This window comes from Vanellus vanellus (assembly GCF_965231255.1).
Source record: "Vanellus vanellus genome assembly, chromosome: 9".
In the NCBI taxonomy this organism is placed as follows: domain Eukaryota; kingdom Metazoa; phylum Chordata; class Aves; order Charadriiformes; family Charadriidae; genus Vanellus; species Vanellus vanellus.
In genome coordinates, this window is record NC_138914.1 from 2222991 (window position 1) to 2246686 (window position 23696).

At 50.9% G+C, this 23696-nt stretch overlaps 1 protein-coding gene across 1 annotated transcript in view; it reads left to right on the top strand.

Moving 5' to 3' along the window:
* Positions 1-23696, top strand: part of SYNPR (synaptoporin) — a gene marked incomplete at its 3' end in the record, with an annotated part of 109009 nt that overhangs the window by 59984 nt on the left and 25329 nt on the right. The window contains exon 3 of the mRNA XM_082487844.1: positions 20742-20866. Within this exon, the coding sequence (XP_082343970.1) occupies positions 20742-20866 (125 nt within the window). The remainder of the gene's footprint in view (positions 1-20741; positions 20867-23696) is intronic.

Below are 23696 nucleotides of genomic sequence, written 5' to 3' on the forward strand. Positions count from 1 at the left end.
CTCTGTGCCGGCATGGCGGCATGAGTGGTGGGGGGCGTCTGTTGGCTGGCAAAGAGCTGGACTCGGACCAGTTCAGGCAAGAACCTGTGTGGTCCCTCAGGTCTGCAGGGCGTCTGCTCTTCCCAGTCTTTGCTGCTCCTCTGCAGCCCTGCGGTGCCGCGCTGTGCGCCGACCCGCCGGCAGGCTGGGGCTGTACAGGCGTCTCATCTCCCTGCCGTTTACATCCCAAGTGATGCTTACTTGTCAGCTGCCCTCTTTTCAAGCACTGTCCTTTTCTTTTTCCTGTCTAGACAGCAGCAAGTTTTCTCTTATGCCTCAAAAACTTGAATTACTTTATCAACTGTGTATTTCCAAACTTGCCGGGTGGAACCTGATGAGCCAGCAAATGTGTGGCATTTCGGCTGCTTATGATCACGGCTTGAAAGCGCTACACAGCACAAAGGAGAGAGCTCTCAGGTTTGCTCTCATCATTGAAAGCTCAGGTTGGGATATTTGCTTGGAGGCTAGAAGTATTCTTCCCCTTGCTGTCCTTTGTTTTATAATGTAAAAGAGCTGGGTACGATAGATGATATCCTGGTCCTCATGTTGTGAAGGGGATTGAGTGTGAGGTTTTGTTTTGCAGCTCCGCTGCCTGGTGGGATCTCTGACACATGCAATAAATATGGTCTGCAGCAGCGCCTCAGACCTCACAGCAGAGCACGTCTCATTTTATTCTTTTCCTCTGCCGTGGCAGGAGCATCACAGTTCAACTTCACACTCGTGTTTTAGTTTTAAAACACTCTGGAGCTGCCCAGAGCCTTAGCAGGGCAAAGGCCACCTCCAGGTATGCTGCTACCCCGTTTGCTTCTGCTTGTCGACAGAAATACGCTGTGCTTTTTGGCAGATGCAAATGCTCCAGATGGTACTGGGAAAAGTGCAAATGACAGATTTGATTCCAGCCCTTCCTCACTTTAATAAATCCTGTTCATCTCTCTGGTGTAGATATATAATTTATTTTTTTTTTAAATGCATCCCTCCTCCTTTCTTCTACCCCGAACTCTGAGCTTGTGACCTCCAGCTCATCCCTGTGTCATTGGAAGGCACACTGCTGGTCGTTGCAGGCTGCCATCCAATGCACATGCCTTCCAGCACGTCATTCTGGTGCTGAGGTCGTGGTCTGTAAAAACTGGATGTAATCCATTAATCAGAGTGTCCCACTGTCTCAGTGGCGGGGCCAGTTGCCAGGTTTGGGCCAGGTGGACAAGGTAGCGAGCGGTTCGCGGGGTCTCGGCACCTGGCCGTGCACTGGTGTGGTGCAGACCTTCAGTGCTTGCCGAGACAAATATTCCCTCGTGCCCCGGGTTCCCACCACCCCCAGCGTAACTGCAGCAGGGGTAGCTTGTGGCTCGAAACGCCCGGTGCTGCTGTTGGGCTTCGCCTGCTGCCCAACGTCCTTCTCCTGCAAAGCCACGGGGGAAGAGCGGGAGGCTGAAAGGAGTCACCCTCTGGGGCTGATCCGACCCGTGGGGCACTACCTGGACCTAAATTTGGCTTGGGAGGGTGAGGGAGAGGAGAGCTGTCGTCTCCCCCACCAGCTCCATCAGGAATGGCACATGTGCTCCCCGTCGTGTGCTGTGCTGATGCTCATACAGTGCCCCAGTCACCACCTTGCATTAACGTATTCCGGCACATTTCCGTGTTACAAAATTAGATCCATTTTGCAAATTGCTGCTGCACTAGTAATTGAATTGAAGGATGGGGTTTTTGTTGTTTTTCTTTTTTTTTTTTTTTTCTTCTTTGCACTGGAGTAAATCAGGAATAAGTCAACAGAATCAAGCCCTTAGTGCTTTCAGCAACATGCTCATTTAAATTGGATGCAAGAGGGTGTCTGTGTTTACATTTGGCCTGCCAAGAATCTCTGTTTCAGAAACTGGCTTACATAATATGTCAAAATTGGTTTACTCATTAGCATTGCAAACTGCGTGAAACAAGCCGCAGATTGATAAACTCGCAGCAATATTTGCATCCAGAGCCGAACGGCACAGGGGGAGGAGAGGTTCATTAGGAAACGTTCCATTTCCACAAGAAAAACAAATGGTTTCCAGTTACATATCTCAGACTTTGTTAATTTTCTGTCTTCCCAAATTTAAATAAAGATTGAAAGGGAAATGTGAAAATCTCTGTTGGCAACCAGGCAGCCCATCTTAATATTTCCTGCGCTGGCGGGTTATTTGCAGCAGCGGCTCCCGGATGGCCGATGCCCCTCCGCCAGGCTCCATCCTGCTCACACAGCCGCTGCTGCCCTGGTGGGCATTTTCTCTACAGCACAGGTGGGATGGAGGTTCTGGTATTATTAAATGTGGAGTAAGCACAGAGGTAGCAGCGTGGTCCAAAGGGCCCGTTGGTGGTGCTGCCTGCTCCTGCCTTAGCCTGGCCAGGGCGAGCGCGGGTGCGATGCGGCCTCGGGCAGAGCTGAGGACCACGGAGCTGAAAAAACTCCAGGTCAGGTCCTCCGTGGTGGGACCAATAAAACCGTTCCATCTCCACCACACAGTTTGTGATTTTATAGGCATCTATAAAACCAGCAGCATCAGATGGAAGCGTGAGCAGGGATCGCAGGGCAATATGAGCAAATATGCTCAGAGTGAAGCAAGACAGCGATGGGAGGGTCTAGGAGCAGTCAGTGCGTTGGGGCTCCCTCCCTGCCCTGTCCTCCCCATCCCACTCCCTGGGCTTTGGCTACCCTGTGGTGGGCTGGCGGCCGTGAGAAGAGGTGGCAAAGCGCGGTGGGGAGCCAGGAGAAGAGCTCCCATCTCGTGCTGCCCTCATGCAGATGTCTCCTGTGACTACTGCTGTACCTGGGGAGGAGAAGTTTCTCCCCAGGCTGCAGCCCTTGCTGTTACTGGTGTCGCTGCATCCCTTTCAGCTACATTGGACGTGAACCTCGTGTAGGCGGGGATTAAATCCCTTCAGACCGAGTGATGTGGGAAAAGCTGGTGGAAATCTGCTGGATGCATACAGCTTTTCAGTAGCATCTAGAGTTTGGGGCTTAAATCCCATGAAGCTTTTTAGCCTGCTTTGAAACTCCCAACTTAAAAATCAAAAGGAGAAAGCTGTGATGGAGCACAGAGAGAGATGTGGCGTAACAGCATTGGCAGCAGCACAGCAGCAGCTGGTTTTATGCTTGGTGATGCTGAGTGCCCCGTCCAGTATTTCAGATGAATTTTTGCAAAGGAATCTAATAAAGCTGAGGAAAGCACCAGCCTGCAGCGCTGCAGGGTCTGCTGCAGCCCAGCAAGCGTTTCGCCTCGTCAGCAAACACAGGCACAACCGTTTTCACCAGTGTTAGACCTGATCCGCAGAATTCATGGCATGTCACCGGTTCGGAAAAAAAAAATAAAGCAGGCTTTGATCTCCTTATGGCACGGAGCGCATGTTGCAGTGTTCCTTGAAGGAGCTGTGCAACGGGACAGGTCATTGCCTGCTGCAGCCCGTCGTGCTCTGGCTAAAACTGCATCCTCCACCCCCACGTCCCTCAGAGGTGCCCAAGTGGGGATGCGTTTTAGAGGGCTGAGACACGGCAGCTCCCAGGGGTGCCTCTGCAAAACTATTTTAATGGATGTTTTTCAAAGTTTTCAGCAGACTTTAGTGAGTTTAAGTAACAGCAGTTGTTAGCTGTGGGAAGGGAAAACAAAATTATCTTACTGGAAAATGAAAATGAGAGGTGTTTGCATTTCACTTACTGTCACACCTTGCAGCAAGAGGCTGGTCACCATGAGATACGGCGAGTTTCAGTGCCAGCTGGAGAGCTGAATGCAATGAAAAAGGCCACGAGCAATGAGAGTCTCAGCTGGGGAGCTCAGGCAGGCTGAGCATCCTCCTGCCATCCTCCGCCAACGTGTGGGAGCAACCCAGGCACCCGCAGGCTGGAGGAGAAGAGCTCTCCCAGAGGTGTGGGAGAGCCAGCATCACCCCTTGTGCTGATGCGGTGCGTGGTAAGTTTTGTGTGGTCCTTGGTCACCCTTTCCCATTGCTGGCTTTTGGTTCCTGTTCCTCTTTGGGTCCGGGTTATTCCTACAAAACCTCCTCTGGGCTGCTCTGTCTTTTCCAGAGATGGGAAGGAAGAAGGAGTGAGATGTGTGAGCCCTGTCCTCGGGGAGGAAAGTGTGTTGGCCAACGCCGAGACACTACTGCAGCCTGTGCGGTGTGAGCGTGACCGCAGAGTGCAGTTCCTGCCTGGATAAGGCATCCCGGGGCTGCTCACGGTGGGGTGGGAGGCAAATGCTGCCCGGCTCTGCAGACGGAAGGCGCTGAGATGTTCAGTGTGTGGGGCTGGGGCTGGGGCAGCGCGCCCGGCAGCAGGCAGGTGCTCTCACGTACGCTAAAATGCACCGAGCAGCAGAGCGGTGCTTCAGCCTGGAGAACGCTCTCAGCGCCACGATGTCGTCTCGTTACGGCATCAGCCAGCATCAGACCGTATCTGTTGGAAACGCGGGGCCACATCGTCGGCAGTGACGCCCGTCAGTGTGGCACGGCAGCTCCTGCTCGTGGGAAAGGGGCCTGGAGGTTCTGCGCTCGCCGAGGGCTGTGGGAGTCTCCGCTGTGCCTGCATTGTGCTAGAGGTGCAAGCCCCCAGCAGAGAAATTGAGCTGCGAGATTAAGGTAGTCTCCTTGGTTTTGTCTTTGGGATTTTCCCGGTGAATTCCAGCTCTTCCTGCACAACGCAAATCCCAAGCCGCTGGGGAAAAGCAATTGCGCTCCAGTTCTGCTGCGTAGAGAGCTGTTGTCCCCCAGCTGGTGTTTCTGTACACCAGCACGTAACTTCCGTCGCCAAATCAGAGAGAGAGTTCATCTTGTGTCTTATGCGTTGTCACCTGTATTAGAATATATTTAACGTAGTACGTAGAAAAGAGGGTAAAACGGTGGTAAATCCCAGGCTGATAGCACAAATCACACAGGGCGTGATTCCCAGTCTCAGAAACGCCGACCAGCGCTGGGGCGATGGGGGGGCGATGGGGGAGGCTGGCAGGGTAAGCGCGGAGCCGGGCGCCTTGCCGAGAGGCATCCGTGGATCCATTTTGTGCTCTTACCAGGGTGAAGTCCTGAACGCAGAGGTTTGCGGTGACAGGGCGTGGGGTTTGTGACTTTGTGCAGCTGCTGGGGGGAAGCAGATGTGGCGGTTTTCCAAAGCCGCGGCACGCCGCTGGTGTGCCCTGTTTGCAAGCAGGTGCCGGTGTGTCGGGGGCAACGTGCTTACCTCCTGCTACCTTCTCCTCCTCCTCCTCCTTCCGCCACACACGGGGGCACAGCAAAGGCTTCGCTTGGGTTGACTAATAGCGCAGAAATTTTCCCTTTTGGCGCAAGGGAACCCACGGGCTTCCGCTCGGTTTGCTCTGATACACAAAAAGGGGCAAAAGCTCTAATCCCAGGAAGATGGCTTTGGAGGTCCGGTCCCGTGCGAGCGCAGGAGGAGCCTGGCGCACATTAAAGCACGGGGGGACCTGAGAGGTCTTTTCCCCTTTCTGGATGGGCTCTGTGCTGCAGCTGTGGGGCGGCTTCCTGAGATGCAGTGAAAGGCATCTCAAAATATAACAGAAAGTCCCAAAAGCCCCCAAACCCAGCAACGAAGATGTGCTGCTCCGATGACACTCTGTAAGTGCCAGAGGTTTGGGGGCTTTTTTAGCTTAGGACAACTTTAGCCCAGAATTGTGAACTGTTTCTTTCTCGCAGAGCACGCACGGGGAATACAAGCGGTGCTGCCGTAGCGATGGGGAGGAAGGGGTTGCATCTCCCAGCCCGCTGTGGTGGTACCTGCACCACAACAAAGCCATCAGCCTCTCACCGAGGGGAAAGTATTCGCTTTCTCTACTTAAGGCTGTGTGTAGTCATTGTCTAATAATATGAGCATTTTGCCATCCCTCTGCAAATAAGGCTGAGGCTGCCGCCTGATTGGTATATCATCTCACTTTCTCTCGGCATTGATTTTCTTGCTCTCCTTATTTGCCTCATAAAAAGCGAGGCAAGGAGCTGGTGCTCGCGCGCTCCCTCTCCCTCCCTCCCTCCCTCCCTCCCTCCCTCTCTCTCTCTACTGTGAGAAGCTTTTGGGAGCCTTTATTTTTAGTATGAGACAAACCTTGCTTTATTTCAGGAGCCGCAAGTTGGATTATAAATCCTTTTGTAAATGTGTATGGTGATATTTGCTCCGGTAAGTTACATGCAGCTCTATTTGTTCGTGTAACTGTACTGTTTGGGGGAGAAGTGGGGTTTTGCAGGAATCGTGAAGCAAAATTGTTTTTAGGTTTGGCTTCTTTGTACTCTCATGCTGAGCCCAACTGTTCCATGGGTTTTAGATACCTCGAAATATTTTTGGTTTGTGTTTTGCTTTGCAGAGGGGGGTGCCTGCTTTGAAAACTTGTTTTGCACTTCATTTTACAGCAGAAACAGGAGAGTGAGGATTAAAGGGAAAAGGAATTCTGATTTCTCCTGTTCCTTCTGGCATTTTAAATCAAAGATGCCTCAAAAATAAGGCAGCAATATTTGATACAGAAAAAGTCAGTAAGGGCTATTTAATATTGATCAAACTGAAGTATGACTATCTGACTGAATATTACCTTAGAAAGATCAATCTAAAGTGTAGCAGGTTGGCGGCAACGTGCTCCTCATCAAAATGTATTAATTAAATAAGGAAAATCTATAGAGTAATTAGGAAAATAGCTTTTTTTTTTTCCGGTGTAACATCATTAATGCAGGTCAATAGACTGTTGCTCTGACTTTCTGCTCCCTGCCTCTGCTTTGTACGGCTCAGCAGCCTCATTCCTCAGCGCTCTCGGCTAACTTGGAGACCTCTTTGTTACCTGTAAATAATAGCGAGGTGCAGTTATTTATCTCTCCCCGTCACAGCTCCCGGTGCGCTTTCCAGGCAGTACAAGACAGTGATTGTAATAGTATGGCTGAGGAAAACAAGATGTAGTGCTGTAATACTTTCGGACTACATAATAAATACTCGAATTTGCGGCACTGTATTGATTTATTTATTGGCAATTTGATTATTTCATACTTGAGCCACATCCATGGGAGTCGATCGCTTTGGTGTTTAACAAGTCTTTAAAAACTCCAGCTGTAGCACAAGCTGGAGCTGCCGTGAGAACATGCTTGAGGACATACCTGCTCAGAAAATCAACATATTAGACCCAGAATAATCTACCTGCTCTCATGATACCAGGCTATGCTAAGAGATAGATGAAGTGTACTTTAACAAGATGTTAGAAGACTATAACTGGGTTTATTAAACCCACAGGAGAAGGTAAGCATGCTGCGTCTGGCTGTCCAAGCTAAACTCTTCCAGGGAGAAATTTCAGATTGCCAATAACTGCTTAGTCATTTGGACCGGTTTAATTGTTCCTAGGTTTTTTTTTGGTTGTTGTTTGTTGTTTGTTTTTTGTTTTTCCCAAAATGGAATAGTCGCACTTGCCTGAAGAGCAGCCGATGCGAATGTTTTGCGGCGTGCCCCTCCGCGGCGGGCTCAGCAGCTCTGCTGGTGCCTGCGCCCCGGTGCCCGAGCCCGGGCTGGGCAGGAGCCGGCGCGCAGCATCCCCCGGGCAGCCAGGCGGGCGCAGGGCGCTGGGCAGGCGAGCCCAGGCGCTCGGTTCTGCTTCCTTCCCGAAAATGTAGTTCAGGGGCACCCAGTTCAGTGGCTTTTTGGTTTTTGCATGATTGTTGTTTCGTAAGTACTGTACGTATTTATACCAGCTGCACAACTTGAATGTTATGTGCTCAGCACAGCGCTAGAGAACAAGGCACGTGACAAGAACGGTCTTTTTCACGGTGGTTTAATTCCTCAGGTGTGGAGGGTATGGGTGTCTGAGCAGTGCCCATCTCACTCCTTTTCTAAGCGTAACCCTGCTTGCCTGAGGACAGCGTTAAGCATTTCTAACTGTGCTGAGCCGTGGTGTCCGCCTCAGCGCAGTGCCCTGCGGGTGAGCAGAAGGCAGATGGTCAAAGTGCACGTTTGGGTGACCCTGGAGGGGAAGGGGCTGGGTAGCGTGAACCGCGGAGCACGATTCCTGCTTCCAACCCCGCAAAACTAAAGGCCGGGGGTTCCTGTGCCACATAACGCATCATAGCAGGGGAGCCAGACTGCCCTCAAAGCTGGGCATGCTGGGATTTATTAAGAAGCCGGTTCAGCTCATCTTTATCGCTCTGAAGCAGGAAAAGTGGCCAGGGATGGTCGGTCTGACTGCAGGCAGGGGGGTGGTCGCACCCTGCCCCCAAAGGCACGTCGCCAGCAGCCAAGGGACTGTAAGGCACAAAGTGAATGATGTGGTTAAGTCCATCGCTGCAAGACTTTCCCTTGGCAGAGGAGATCATGGCTGAGCAGAAATGATCCCTCCGTCCCTACATGCCATCTCTACAGGATGCCGCTGAGACAACCTTGGGGGGGCAGGAGAGCTTGCCCTGCTCCTCGTGTTGTATATACAAAAGTCTTCAGTGTTCATGGGTTTCCATCTGTTGCCTTTTGCCCATCCTTAGTGTTGCAATGTGTGGTGGGCCTTCGTCTCCAGCTACTCGGTGGGAGCATATCTGGGGGCGGCTTCTCCCCAGTCCGGTACCCTCAACTGCCACCCACCTCTCGGACCTCAGAGCGGCCTCTGCCACCTTCTCAGGAGCGTGACATCCTCTCTGAAAGGGGACCTCAGGCTGATGTGCGAACCAGGGCTTGGTGTGGCCACAGGGAGAGGTTCACAGCCCGGTGCTTCGCAAGCTGCCAGGGCTGGAAACGTGAGATTTGTGGCAGTGGGACAGAGGAGTCGCTGCCCCTTTCTAGCAGGTGCATCAGGGTTTGAAAGCAGTTTGAAGAATTCTTTTAAGGTTGCCTGGGTCCTGGGAAGCTCCTTTTCCTTTGACACCTGTTTCCTTGCCTGCTCCTCCAGCAGCTCAGACAGTTCCTAGACAAATTCCTTAAACTCTTAAAAAATTGATTTCTTAAATATCTGGCTCCTCCTCAACGCCAGATACTCCTTTTTTCGCCAAGTCCTTGGAAGACTTAATGAGTACTTTCCTCACCTCTGTTAATCCTGTTCAGATCAATAGGCGCTCTACAGGGGGAACGGTATTTCTGGTGAGATTGGAGAGCAGCTGCCTGTCACTGCCGGTGATGGCAGGTGGTGTTTTATTCTTCATGTGGCTCTTGATTAGGAGTTCCTGTACAATTATATGACCATTTTTTTCAGGGAATATTTCCCTCTATGTAGGATGGCAGATGGCAACTTCACCTAGAGGTTGAGGTTGGTCTTTCCCGATTTTGCCTTTGGGCTCTCTTTCCTTCAGCAAGCTGAGCACAAGTAATTTCAAACAGTAGCATGGCGCACGCTCGTCAATACGACACGTTTGTGGTGGGCTCAGCCCAACTGGGGTCTCTGGGTCCCTGCCTGAGCTCTGCCTGCGCAAGTACCACCGTGGGGTGCGGGAGGGCATGAGGAGAGCCGTGAACTGGGGACAGGCCAGAGCTGCATCCCCGCTCCTTCCTCGGGCGCTGGCGTGGGCAGCCTGATGTAATGAAGAGGTGAAGCTGCTGCCTGCCCGCACAGCGCACGCGTGTCCCTACGCGGGACGCAGGGTTTCTAGGGAGCCCAGGCAGGCCCACAGGAGAGATTTAGCTCCTGGCCAGGGTGTGCGGTGGCATAGCGCCAGCCCTGAAGAAGTTGGAAGGGGCCCATCGGCATGTCTGGGCTGTGGGCAAGGTCGGGGCTGGGGACACACACGCTCCTGCGCGGGCTCACAGATCAGCAGGAGCAGAAACGTGGAGCGTCTGCACAGTTTTTATTTGATTCAGTGTCCAGTGCAGATGGAGGGACTCACTCTGCCTCTCCTTAGTTTGGAAAGGTGATTGTTGCCCTTCGGGCCAAGGGGACGCTCAGAGCCCTTGAACCTGCAGTGAAACTCCTCGGTAAGTGAGCTCTGGCGCCAGAGACGTGATGATACTGTGAAACTCTTCAGCCGTCTTCTCCTGTTGTGTACAACCTCTTATTGTGGAGGGGAAAAAAAAAAAAAAAAAAGACAAGAAAAGAAAGGAAAGGAAAATGAGAAAGATGCGCGGAGCCCTTCTGTAGAGAGAGGGGAAGAGACAGGCGATCAGCCTGGGGTGCCGTATCTGCAATGCTGCGCCGTTCCTCTCCTCTCCAACCCGCCGGGTGCCAGGGCTGGCTGTCCGTCTGTCCGTCCGCCCGTCCGTCCCGCACGCAGGCTGGCCGGCTGGAAGGGCTCTGCGCCACCTGAACGGCTGCGCAGCGGCTCATCTGTCACTAAACTTCCCCGGCGCCGTGGCAAAGCAAATATGCTGCAGCAGGCTGGAAAGCTGTAAACATATGGGCACTAACAACAGATTAAGTGAGTGATTTAGTCTAAGGGGCTTGGTAGATTACCATAAAATGTATCTTAATTAGAAAAGCAATCAAACTTGCACAGAGTCAATGAGGATGAAACGTCCCTGTTGGCAAGAGCGAGCGCTCGGTCCCCCCGCCAGGGTTGGGGATGGCGATGGATGTATCTCGTGCCCACTTCGGGGGGTTTGCTGGGGTTTGCCCAACCCAGCTATGGGGGGAAGGTGTCCTCATGCTGGATTATTTGTTCTTTGACCCATGAGACCATCCCGCGAGCTGCTCTGAATGAGACCGATGGTGAACTCAGACTCCTTTAGCAGCATTAACAAACCAGAAGCTGCTGAAGGTGAAAGAACAGAGCATTTGCACATTTTCCTTAAAACTGTGTGCAATTACCCAAAGATATATTTGAGTGTTTGCCATGTATAGCACAGCTAGTCCCAGATAAAGGATTGGGGCTTCTAAGTGCTACCATAACACAAATAATTAATAAGTCTATCTCCCTGGCTGTGTCCTCATCTTTTTAGTGAGCATCGCCGTAATTAGCTTTCCCCTGATTCTGAATTTATAGCATGTTCAATTGCTTTTTTTCATTCTGCTGGTGTTTTCTTTGCTTCCTTATTTTATTGGCCCTGGTTTTATTCCACAGCCCTGAATCTACAGATAAAAAAAGCTAGATAATCATCTCCAGCAGCACAGACATAAAGATTGCAAGAGCCAAAAACATATTGATGCATTATTGGCTTTGTACAAGTGCCCGCGTTTTGCTGGGGTCTGGGAGGGTTTGAAGTACATCGGGAAGTGGCACAGAAGATGTACAGCAGCTGTTAGCAGTCGAGAGAAAGAGAAGCACACCTGGTTCTTTCAGAAGTAAGTATTTTGAACCACGGAGGAAATGGAGAACATTCGGGCAAGTTTTTTGCCAAGGTTTTTTTGTTATCTTTGTGTGTGTGTGTGTGTTTAGAAGCAGGTACGGCTGCAGATTTCAGGGAACGTCAATGAAAGGGCGTGAAAAGAAAAAGAGAAAGGCAAGAGGTGTGGAGGAGCACAGTAAGAGGGAGGATGTAGAGGAAACAGGACAACTTAAGCTGTCCAGATGAAGCGTGTCAAGAGCTAGCGAGATAAGGAATACTTTTTTAGCTCAATTTAAGGGCACTGATATTCGCATTTCCCAAAATGTTCATGTTTAGGTGTTGCTTGTTATGATTAAGTGTGCGGAAGGAAAGCGATGCCATCTCTGGGGACAGAGTATAAGAGGACAGGTGGAAAAGAAGAGGAAAGGGAGGTTTTAATTTTAAAAATGTTTTGTGCTCAGAAAGTTCCCTGTGAATTCCCAGAGCTCAGCAAAGCAAACGTCATTTGTAGCACATCATTTTAATTATTAGAAAAGAAATTATTTTTACCATGTGGGCTGATAGTTAGCCAGGAGCGAATTCTTCTTCCAGCCTTTTGCACAGAGGCGGGTGTTGAGGTCGGAGCCAGCTCCAGTGGAATTTTCCATTCAAAAGTGGTTTGAGGTGAGCGGATGGGTCCCATGTTTGGATCTCACCTGCACAGGATGCCAGACAGAGCTCTGGGATGGAGGGCTCGAGCCATCCTCCATCATAAAAGGTGCCATGGCAAGGCTGGCTCTGGAGCGAGAAGGGGACATCTGCGATGGTTGGATGAATGAAGGACACCCCTGACGGGCCTCAGTGCCAGGGCTGGGTGGGCTCTGAGGGGCTTTGCAGGCGTACTGCCGAGAAAACCAGCCCTGCTTTTCCAAAAGCAGAGCCTTGGTTCCCGGTGGTCCTGCTCGTACGGGTGTTGTGGGATTGAAGAAAAAAGGAAAAAAATGGCCAGACAGCATCTGAAAGAGTGCTGCTGGGTGCGTAAGAAGGGACTGGGGGCCCCGTTGCTTCGCGGTGTGAAAGCACTCTCAAAGCCTCACAGGAAAAAGCTGTTGCACCGGGTTATTAATCCCAAGGGTTTTGTGGATTCCTTCCCAAGCTAAACGATTTTCACCCATTTCCCTAAATCTGCTTGAGCAAGGAGACGGAGCCCAACGCAGGCATGCACGCGCGTGGGGCGGGCGAGTGGAGAGGCAGCAGATGACACCAAACAGCAGCACACCGCAGCGCCACTAATGGCCTCTGATGAGCACAGACGTGAGAGTAATGAGGTTAATGCCCTTTCATTCACCCAGAAACATTTTAGCGAACGTATAATCCCTGCTAGTCAATGGGCGATCATTAGGTCATAAATAATACAGCGTGATTGAAGGACGGGAGCCTCTCCTGTAGTAATAATTTTCAGTCAGTGCTGGCCCGGGGAGGGTTTTGCTGCAGCCCCCGTGCTGTGCCGCGCTGCGGGGACGGAGCTGTGAGAGCATTTTCTGGTCAGAGGAGCGCTCCCACCTCTCGTTTCTGCTGTGTGCATCTGTCATCGGAGCAGGAAGATGCTCTGCTGGAGCTCAGGTCTACCAGGTAGTGCTGGGAAAGGGGAGCTGAAGCTAATGGAAAGGGGAGCTGAAGCTAATGGAAAGTACAGAGACGCAAATTAGATAAGGAAGCAATTACAGCAGTCATCAGAGGGTGCTGCCAGGGGGCTCGACCTGCCCAGCGGTGCCTGGTGGTGATGCTGGGAGGGCTGGGGCTGGGGCTGGGCTCCCCGGCTGGGTGAGGTGCCGTGTCCCAGCCCCAGCCCGGGGCAGATGGTGTGCGCATCGTGTACAACGCTGCTTTTGCAAGCTGGGTTTGCGGTCCCCTGCCATCCAGTGCTGCAGCGGAGGAGGTATGGTGTAGTCTTGGTTGTCGTTGAGCCCCTGAGGCTGTATGGACCATCAGGGGTTTAGCGACGTTAAGTCTGGGGGCACTTCTCCTTCTCAGAGTGCTTCCCATGTGTGGATGTCTCTCAGCCGTAATTTAAATCCCTGTGTTTAATAGAGGGAGTAAATCCTACTTAGTAATAACTTGGATCGTGCTCTGTATGCATTTATGTTAGATCGTGGGCCATTTCAAACCCAGATGCTTTTAAACCCACCAAGTGAGCAAGGAAACGAGCAACCGTCCAACCTTTTTTATTTTCTAATTAAATGTTTACACTTGTTACACAATGAATCCCATATAATCAGCCTGTGAAGCCTGCACAAAACCTGTGTTTTCAAGAGGGAGCAGGAACAGAGTTACATTTTTGCATGCCTCTGAGTGTTTGCTGGGCTGTTGAACTTCACCTGGCAATAAAGTAAGAATTAACACCACCTGTTGGAAAGCCTCTGCTTTACCTGACCGTGGCTTTCCTTGCCGTTTTGCCTGTGGTTGGTCACAGCTGCCAAAGCAGCTCATGAAGCGGTATGGGCACGAGGGGGGCATGGCTGGCATGGGCAGGAGGAAGGGGCCCCAGCCCGGGGGTGGCCGCTCTCCCGGGCCGGCGCTTGCCACGCTCTGGGCACTGTCGCAGTGTGGATCCCGGTAGAGATCGCCGCGGTTGTCTTTTGTACTGGCAGTCCAGGAGTGGAAAAGTTTTCAGGCCCAAAAAGGAGCGCATGTCTCTGCTGAAGTGATGTATGTCACAACACGAGTTATTCAGGGATCATATGCACAAATCTAAACAAATCTGTCCAACTTGTGCTCCCGCCTCCTTAAAAGAAGAGGGTACAACCGTGGAGTTGTGGAGCCTGCAGAGGAAGAGCTGTAGCTTCCAGACTGCTCTCCAGCTGAGGCGGGAAAAGGGCTGCAGGCTGGAACTGCAGCAAAAGTACTGCTCTGTGCTACATCCCAAATGAAGCGGTGTACAGCCAGTAATTACCCCAGGTACTCGTACATCTCTCTGCAGCAAGTATTGATGTATCTTGTTTCGTGGAAGACTCGTTGCCGATCTGTCAACGTCCACGTGCAGAAAGCAATTTATACAATAAATAGATAATAAAAAACAAACCTCGGGTCCTTGTAAATGTCTTCAATTATGTCAAACCTTTGACAAATGGTTAGAGGGGCTGGAAGAGCTCAGCATCTCTGCCCCGCTTGTGGAAGTAGCTTTGTCCTCTGACAACTTTTCGTTTCACTGAGTCCAAGAAGAGATGCTCTAAATATGTCTTTATTTTCTGCTTGTTAACTCTTCCATGCATGCTGCCAACCTTAGCATTAGCTTTCAACTTTATGGCTGACCCATTAAATACTGGATGAAACACATCTCATCAGCTTGCATTACATTTTGAACTTAATAAATAGGAAAGGCATTACACGGATTCTGTCTGGCCATCTGGAGGAACAATGTTCTTTACCTCAACGAATGGCTATCTAATCCTCTCATATACAGTTGGGTTTTATTCTATTAAAATATAATGAGAAAAGACTACCATACCGTTATGTGGTGGAGCTAAATGGGATTTTTAGAATAATCAATGAAAGATGAATAAAAAAGATAAAGGTTTTCTTCAAAGAAAAAGGGAGAAAATTGTCTCCTTGGGATTAAAGTATTGTAGAACCGAAATATTCTAACATGATCTTTACTCACTAAAAATACCCCAATTTCATTTCCATAAATCTTTCCATTAAGAATCAAATTAAGTAATTTTTTTTTTCATTTCAAAAATGCGAGGCATTAAATGAAATGCTGTGCTTTAAATGGAGGATGCTGCAGGGTTCCTGCCCACCGCGGGGTCAGATCTGTCTGTCCAGCCGGCGGCATCAAGGGCAGCCCTCTTTGGGGTGCCCTAAAATGCCAAACAGAGGTTTGCTGCTGCAAATGCCCCAGCAAGCACCCCAGCCAAGTGGGGAGGTCCTGGAGCAGGTTGGTCTCCTCCAGGTGGGTGACAGTGGCTGAGGACATGGTGGCTCACACTGCATGGGTCCCACTGGCCTCGGGGGCTGGAGGACGTGGTGTTTTCCAGCCATAGCTGTCCTCGCCACGCAACGTGCGTAAGAAAGGACCTCATTTGCTTAGCTCAGTGTAAAGTCACACAAAATTGTTGATGGAAGGATTTTCCTCCAACACAACTGTAGTTGCATTTCCATTCCCCTTTCAGAAGACACTGGAAACGTTAAGTCTGAGAGCCAAGTGAAAGCTATGAGGTGCTTTGCGTGAGGTCTGGACAGGCTGTACGTCCCCAGCTCCCAGTCCCCTTTCCCAGCTGCCACCTCATCCTGAAGGCGCCCGTGGTCTGCAAGTGCTCCTGATGTGGGACAGTCGCTGGAGTGGTCCTTCAGCGGTGTGCTAAAACTGAGGCACCGCTGGGGTCGATGTTTGGGCAGGCGTACAGCGTTCCCCAGGTGGGGCATATGTGGGTGTTCGAGCCCCAAACTCCGAGACGTTCCCTCATCCCTGGGCTTCTCTCCATGGAGGGGTCTGGGTAGGCACGGAATCGTTCTTTGCAGTGCTGCTCTTTATTTTTAAGGGGGCGCACTAAACCCCAGCAATTAGTGGACAATTGCTTCAGGGTTTATTTCTCAGCAGGAGCAGAATATATTTCGGCTTTCTCCCTGTGTAGCTGTTGGAGGAAAATGACTCCTGCTAGTCATCGCCTGCCCCCCCAGCGCTGCGTCGGCTGCGATGCTATCCGCCTCCAATTCATCAACCAGTCAAGTTGATATAATTAGGAATCCCAAAGTCAATAATCTGATAATCTCCAGTGCACAAAGGCTTGTATGTAGGAGAAGTGATTCCGGGAAGTCTGCAGCTCAGATCTGCACAGGAAAGATGCCAGATTTTAAAAAAGAAACAGGCAGAGACCTGGAGGAGAGAGTGCTTCCTAATCCTTCACTGGTGACATATTTTGGGCCATCAGCTCTGCAGTAAATGTTTTCCCGTACAGTCATTTAGTGGCTTCGAACCTTCCCTTTACAGTCTTAATAATAATGTTCAGTTACTGGTTCTCGCGCTATAAATAAATAATCTCGGTTTAACGAGACGCTGTGCTGGGTGAGCGCTGCTGGCTGCGGGGGGATGTCTCGGGGGCCCTCGGAGCGGCGCGCTCCCTCCCCGCTCTCACGCGCGCTGTTGGCCACGGTGTGCGGCATGAAGTGTAAAGCAATATAACATTTGGCAAACGTTTTGCAGTCTCTTTATTATGGCGCTCCGGAGAAAGGGAAGCCTTACATCCAGAAATTATGCCAGAAAGAGATGTCTTTTGTAAAACATTTTGAACGTGTAAAATGACTAATAAAAGAGGAGGTGTTTCACATATTTCAGGTTGCTCTTTAAAAGCGTCAGGAGTTCCCTTGGCGTCCCAGTGTTAGGGCAGGAGTGGGGGGTCGGGGGGAGAACCTCTCTGGGAAAGTGTCCAGCAGGTTCATTCCCATTTTCCTCCCTCAACCCCAAGTGAAAGCATTGGAGACCAACCCACGTAGCGAGCTATGTGTCCCTCACAGCCTATTTTTGGCTACCACAGCTCCAGGCAAGATCGACGTGGTTTGTTTTTAAGACCTCACCATCCTAGAGGAGTCACAGAGGAGCCCTCAGGCAGAGCGGGATCTCCTTTTTGCACCGGGATGGATTTGGGGTGCATCCGCAGGGCGGCTCCATCTCGTCTGCCGGCGAGCTGCCGAAGGCTGCTGCATGGGGCAGACGTGCTCCTGGAAGAAGCGAGTGGCTTATATAAAAGTTTCATCAATTTTAAATGACAGTGTTATCTTCCTAACGGGATGTTTTAGCTGTAACATGCTCTACATAAGCCTTTTAACTCGCCTCGTCAGGAACCGTTCTGCCTTCTGCTGGTGCGCAGAGCGAGCCTGTCGCTCGGAAAACATTGAGGGGAATTGTCGGAAAGCCAAATGCGGAGAAGTGATGGGAAACCATCCCATTTTTCCTTTCCACGGCAGGATGAGTGATGTCTGGGGTCGCGTGCTGAGGCACTGCCAACTGTCTAACGCACAGCTGGGACTTGAGCTCCCCCAGGGCATGGCGCACCCCGAGCCCCCGGGCACCAAGGACGGCTGGGCTGGGAAACGAGGGGACCAGCCATGAATCTGGAGTCTGGATAAATAACAGCCCCTGAATACTGATTTAGGGGATCCGTTACCATTGCGTTGAGGCCTGGCATCGGAAGAAGGAGGGCTTCCAGCCGACCCCGTAGATCAGCTGGTGGACCTTTGCCTGCCCTGGGCTGCTGTGAGGAGCATGTGCTCTGCTGGAAATTACATTGCTGTTTTTTCTCAGAGTGCTAAGGAGCCAACTGATCTTTAAAACATGCTAATCTGATTTGACAGTGAAGGCTGTTTGTTATTGCACAGTACCATAATAAATATAATGTCTGTTGGTTAAGTTAGACTATGGGCTTTACCTGATTTCCTTACAAAAATATACCAATAGTGCAGGCCAGGGCTGCAAGGTCAGAGAGGGAATATCCCGTAACAGGAGCAGGGGATGGGGTGTTAATCACCGTACAGAAAGGGATGGCGAGCTTCAGAGATGTGCTGCCTTGTTAGAGATGTGTCTGAAACCATGTGGAAGAAGGGTCGTCTCCCAGCCAGGGCTGGACTGGCCGCAGCAGATGTGCGTTGCTCCGGTCTGTGCCACAGAGCTCAAATGATGGCCCTTCCTCCCCCTCCCTTTGGTCTGTGGCCTCATCAGGTGGGTTGGCAACTGCGTTGATAGCGCACATCGAACAAGCAGGATACTTACTTGGGGCGTTATCCCCCATGGACCATGGATGCAGGCTGGGAACAGGCATATTCCATTTCCCTCCAAGGGTCCAGGCGGGTGTGAAGGCACTGACCTCCCCACTGCATCATTGTCAGACCAGCACAGCGTGACATCCCCTGCTGCAGGAGAGATCATAGAATCATAGAATCACAGAATCATGGAATGGTTTGGGTTGGAAGGGACCTTGAAGATCATGGAGTTCCAACCCCCCCCGCCATAGGCAGGGACACCTCCCCCCAGCCCAGGTTGCCCAAGGCCACCTCCAGCCTGGCCTTGAACACCTCCAGGGATGGGCCTCAACAGCCTCTCTGGGCGACCTGTCCCAGTGCCGCACCACCCTCACAGGGAAACACTTCTTCCTAAGGTTCAATCTGAACCTGCCCTCTTCCAGTTTAAAGCCATTCCCCCTCGTCCTATCGCTACATGCCCCAGTAAAAAGCCCTTCCCCAGCTCTCCTGTAGCCCCTTTAGGGACTGGAAGGCCGCAAGAAGGTCTCCCCGGAGCCTTCTCTTCTCCAGGCTGAACAGCCCCAACTCTCTCAGCCTCTCCTCAGAGGAGAGGTGCTCCAGCCCTCGCATCATCCTCGTGGCTCTCCTCTGGACACGCTCCAGCAGGTCCATGTCCTTCTTCTGTTGGGGCCTCCAGAGCTGGATGTGGTACTCCGGATGGGGTCTCACCAGAGTGGAGCAGAGGGGCAGAATCCCCTCCTTTGACCCGCTGGCCACACTTCTGACGCAGCCCAGGATGCGGTTGGCCTTCGGGGCTGCCATCGCACACTGCCGGCTCATGTTGAGCTTCTCGCCAGTCAGCACCCCCAGGGCCTTCTCCTCAGGGCTGCGGGTGCGCAGGGGCTGGCGTGGCTTTGCCCTGCTCCCCCCCCAGCGGGCAGGAGCAGCCCGGCACGGCCACGGCAGCGAAGATTTGTTGCCTCAAGGGCACTGTGTTTCTGCTGGCTGCCACTCCTCCGGGGAAGGCAGGCACAGCACCGGCCGCCGGGGCTGAGCCTCGAGGGGCAGCCGCCGTGCGATACCCAGAGGTAACTCTGTGCTGGGGAGATTTATCTCGTACGAAGGGGAAAAGCGATACGCATGCACACGGCAGACGGGACGAGTGCCGAGTGTGGATTTATAGGCAGAGAGTAAATAGGAACATAGGGAAATGCTTTCCCTTTCTCCATAAACTTTTCAATTTCAGAGAGGCCAGATTCAATAAAATTATCTCGCAGATGGAGGTTTTATTGAATCTGGCCCATAAAGCTCCCATTATGGGGTTTACAACTGCCATTTACACAAATCCTGCTATAATAAAATACAGTGGTGTTTACAGCATTCCTGCAACTGCCACAGAATTACAGCGTGCACAAAACCCGACGAGTAAATCTTGGCTTAATACACCGGGCGCTCGGCTGACAACATAAAGCAGCAAAACTTGGGAGAAAAAAAAAAAAAAAAGAGAAGGAAAAACGCGGAGGTAGGAGGAGAAGGTTGCTTGGGTGAGAGGAGAATTATGCCTGCTGCTTGGGCAAGATACGCCAGGGAAATACCATTCGTTTACAGCCCCCGCTCTGCTGTCCTGCAATGCAAAAGAGAAATACGCTTCCAAAAGGTGCTGCATGACCTCGGCACCGAGCCGTGGGGACGGCCGGGCGTTACTGGCAGCTGGGTGATCCCGGCCGTTAGCGGCACCTGATCCAGCCACGGCAGAGAGCCCAGCCGGGGTTGGCTGAGGCCTGGCTGAAGTTTGGTATAAAAATCTCCATCTGTGTCCTTTCTCCTTCCCCTGCCTTGTGGGTGCTGCCCGGGTGTGGGTCGCAGAGCGAGGGTGGAAACTGGTGGGGTCACGGGTGGGAACTGGTGGGTGGTGGCTGGAGAGGAGGGAGGCTGAAGGGTTTGCTGAATGAGGGAAAGCATCTGAAAAGCCTCTGGTCAAGAGCTGAACGTGGGGTGAAGAGGTGAGTAAAGGCTAGATCTGAACTGGCTGAGGCTCCGCGGGCCCCAGTCTGCTGTCAAAGATGCCCTCAATAGGGAAGAGGGAAAAACTAGGAACTCGGGAGGAGGTCCTTTTTGAGAGGGAATAGCCTGAGCTGCGGTTTTGGGCAGGACTCCGTGGCCTTGCTGAATAAAGGTGGTGGCAGACATTTATGCTGAGTCCCAATACTTGGTTAAAGGAGATGCGTTTCAGCTGCGTATCTTTCCTCTGCTTGTGCCCATGCCGAGGGCTGTAGCTGAGAGGTGATGGCTCTTCCGTTACGGCGGCTCTGTCTCACACCACAGCCCTCCTCATACATCACTGCATTAATCTTTGTGCCTCCCTGTGCATCTGCAAAACACTTGTATTTGCAAGTCCATTAATTAGGCCAGAAAGCAGGTCAGCGCTAATGTCTCCTGTTCTCCTTAATATATTGTTGTCTGACATCGCCTCACAAATTAAGCTGAGATGATTAATACTAATTTTCAGTGCTGTGCTACATGTAAGGGCAGAAGTTTCTTGTATTTACAGAGGAAGTGTCTCATTTAGGATGAAGGAACATTATTCAAGGTGTAATAGAAACACTTATTTCATGGCACATATCAAGTGTTGTGGTTCTTTGTATCGGCTTTCGGGAAGGGCGCAGGAGTAACGTGTGGCAATGCTTTGACCGCACGGAGTGATGGATAACTTGACCCGAGGGGGCCGGGGCCGCAGCGAGGGCTGCTGCATGGATCTGCTCGTGGTGGTCGCTGAAACCAAATGAAATATAAAAATGTTGTTTGTTTTTGACAGCTTTTTGCAATCTTTGCATTTGCAACATGCGGTGGGTACTCTGGAGGACTGCGCCTCAGTGTGGACTGTGCAAACAAGTCAGAGAGTGACCTCAGCATTGACATAGCCTTTGCCTACCCCTTCAGGTAACCGGGCTGGGTCGCGGCGGTTCGTTTGCAGGGAGACAGGTGCTGGGGGCTGACGCGAAGCCCATTTTCATTTCCCATCATTTATAGCAGCTTCCGATTAAGCACCAGTCTGGGGTTCCTGAATTCTCCTCACCACGTCGTTTAGGCTGTGGGTGTGCAAGAGGAATGGGTTTGGCCACACCTGGTGTGGATGGGACCGCGGGACCTGCTGGGGAGTGGGAGGTCAGCGCAGGAGGAGGGAGCGGTTGTGGGCATGTGGAGCCCCATGGAGGTCAGGACGGCTCAGGGAGTCCCCGGGGGTGGAAAACGCTGGGCAACAAAAAAGAACAAAAACTCATCAGCCCAAGAAAAAAATGGGAGTAAAGTAGCCATTAACTGTGGTGTAGCCATTAACTAAGCTGGAAATGAGGGAGGGTTCCCAGCCATAGCAGCGACCTGGAAGAACCGCCCCATGGGGAAGGGGAAGCAAAAGACAAAATAAGTTTGAACCATAATTTTGAAATGTTTCTGAATATTCTGCAAATTGCCTGTCTGCATCTCTTGGTGCCTGAATACTTTAAACCTTGGAGCCCAGTGACTAAGGAAAACAGATTTTGTTGTTTAAGTCTGAAAGCTGTAGTGTGGTCAAAAAAAAAAGTGTATATATATGAAAATATTCATGCTATTTAGGATCCTGCTTCAAAAGAACATCCAGTCCTCTGTTTTTAAAGATGTCAAGTCCACTCTAGAAACCTTTCACTTCTGTATAAGTGATTTCTTTACAGAATTGAGATGATTAAGAAAAGAATGTATAATCCAATCTCAAACCCAGTACACTGACTCTAAAATTATTTTGCTTCCTTGGGAAATCATGTGCTGTTTTGCTTATGATTGCTACGCACGGACCAGAGGTAATAGCATCTACTTCTTTAACACGTTCTAAAATATAGCATCTTTTGAACAGTGGAAACTGAATTTGATTCGTTGAACTGTTGTTCTTCCTTGACACACATTCATTACTCCAAAGAGGCACATTTCCTGGTATTACAAATGTTTATTTTTTGTCTTGAACTTGTCTGCATTTTCTTTCATTTCTGCTTAGTATGCGTGAGAGAGATCCTGAAAATTGAGTTACGTGAATTTGTGATGTGATTCGCTTCCAAATAGGTCATTCCTCCAGCATTCATTACAGAATACACCCTACAGTAAAGTGCTTTTAATTTGCCTGATTAAAAAATAGTACTTTGTTTAAAAAGTTAATAAAACGGAGAGACATAACCAGCAAGTATCTCCTGGTGTTTTACCAGGCACGTCAACCATTGCTTTTAGAAGGATGCGACTGGATCTGCAATTTCCCATGGTCTTCCTCATTAGAAAACTGGAAATATTGTGGCATTCCAGCAGGTTGGAAAGATGATGCTAAACGGGGCTTATTTGCAGGGCTGAGGCCCTTGAACTGCCTCTGTGGCTCCCAGCTGTGGCTGGGGGCGCTGGGAGCAGAGTGGGACACAGGAGGAGGAGGAGGAGGAGGAGGAGGAAGAGCCTGCACCTGAAGCCTGGGTGCATGGCACGGGCAGCGGGGCGGCTGGCCACGTGGTGGACATATACCTGTAATTGGCAGGTAAGAAGGGAGATGCCACTTCGCCAGCTGGTGTTCTGGGAGAAGCATGAAGGCGCTCAGTTTTTGTGCGATTCGGAACATTGCGTGCAAACCTGAGGCGTGTGCAGAAAGTCTCCACAGATGTACAGGCTGCGTGGGGTAGCAAATGTGTGCCTGGAAAATTTGTCCTGGTGCTACCTGTGGAATTTGGTGTTATTCTACTGTTTAAGTATTCCTGTGACTTCCTCATGGGTTTGCTCTTTCTGCTTTTCTCCAGTGCTCCTTCCACAGAATGGAGAGGGGATGCTTTAGAACCAGAAGTGAGCTTAGTTGGCAAAGGTAGTATCTCGTATCTGAGCAGTTGATACCCTCGGAAAAAGCAGACACATTTTAAGTTCAGGCTCCCTCATCAAGATGGTCATCCTGAAGCTTATGTGCCTGCGTGGTCATGCAGGCTTCGTGTAGGTGGGATGAGTTTCCCACCAACTGTCTTGCATCCGGGTCTGAATAAGTCCGTATTGACGTGATGTTTTCCTTTCAAATGCCTTCAGCGTTCTGATTATTGGCTCACAGCTGGGGGAGGTGTAGGTGGAAGGAGAGACGCTGCCGAGCATCTGACACCGCAGTGCTGTTGTGGCTGTCAGCAATGACACTGAAGCAGGCGAATACCTGAGTGCTGCTTTTTGAGCTGTGCCTTCCAGCATGACTTGAAATGTAGAAAGCCGTGCAGCCCGGCTAGCAGCTGCCTTCATTCCCGTTGCTGTGAGTTTGAGGGTTTGTTTTCTTCTAGAAGCTGAACTGCTAGACCTCGGCCACTTGATGAGTAAGTGTCAAGAGCTTTAGGCAAGTAAACAAAATTGTAAGGCTCAACGGGACAGCTTGGCAAAGCATGAGGACTTGGATGTTTTGGAAATTAGATTGAAGGAGCCTGAAAATGTTCCCATTAAAGCAAGATCAAAATGGGGTGGGAGTTTTCCAAACTGAAAGGGGAGGGGGCATCTCACTTGTGGCCACGTGCTTCTGGGGCCCATCGTGTTAGCTAAAGAAAGGGAGGATGCAGGAGAGGGGAAAAACAGTGCTGATGGGGTCTGGGGGTGTGTGATTAAAACACACAGTTTGCCAAGCTGATTTCAAACCAGTGATTGATGGAGCCCCAGGCCGGTCCTGGATGTACTGAAGGAGCATCGCACTCCTCAGCAGGCAGCTCCAGATGCTCCTGCAAACCAAAGAGCATCTCCATACCTTCTT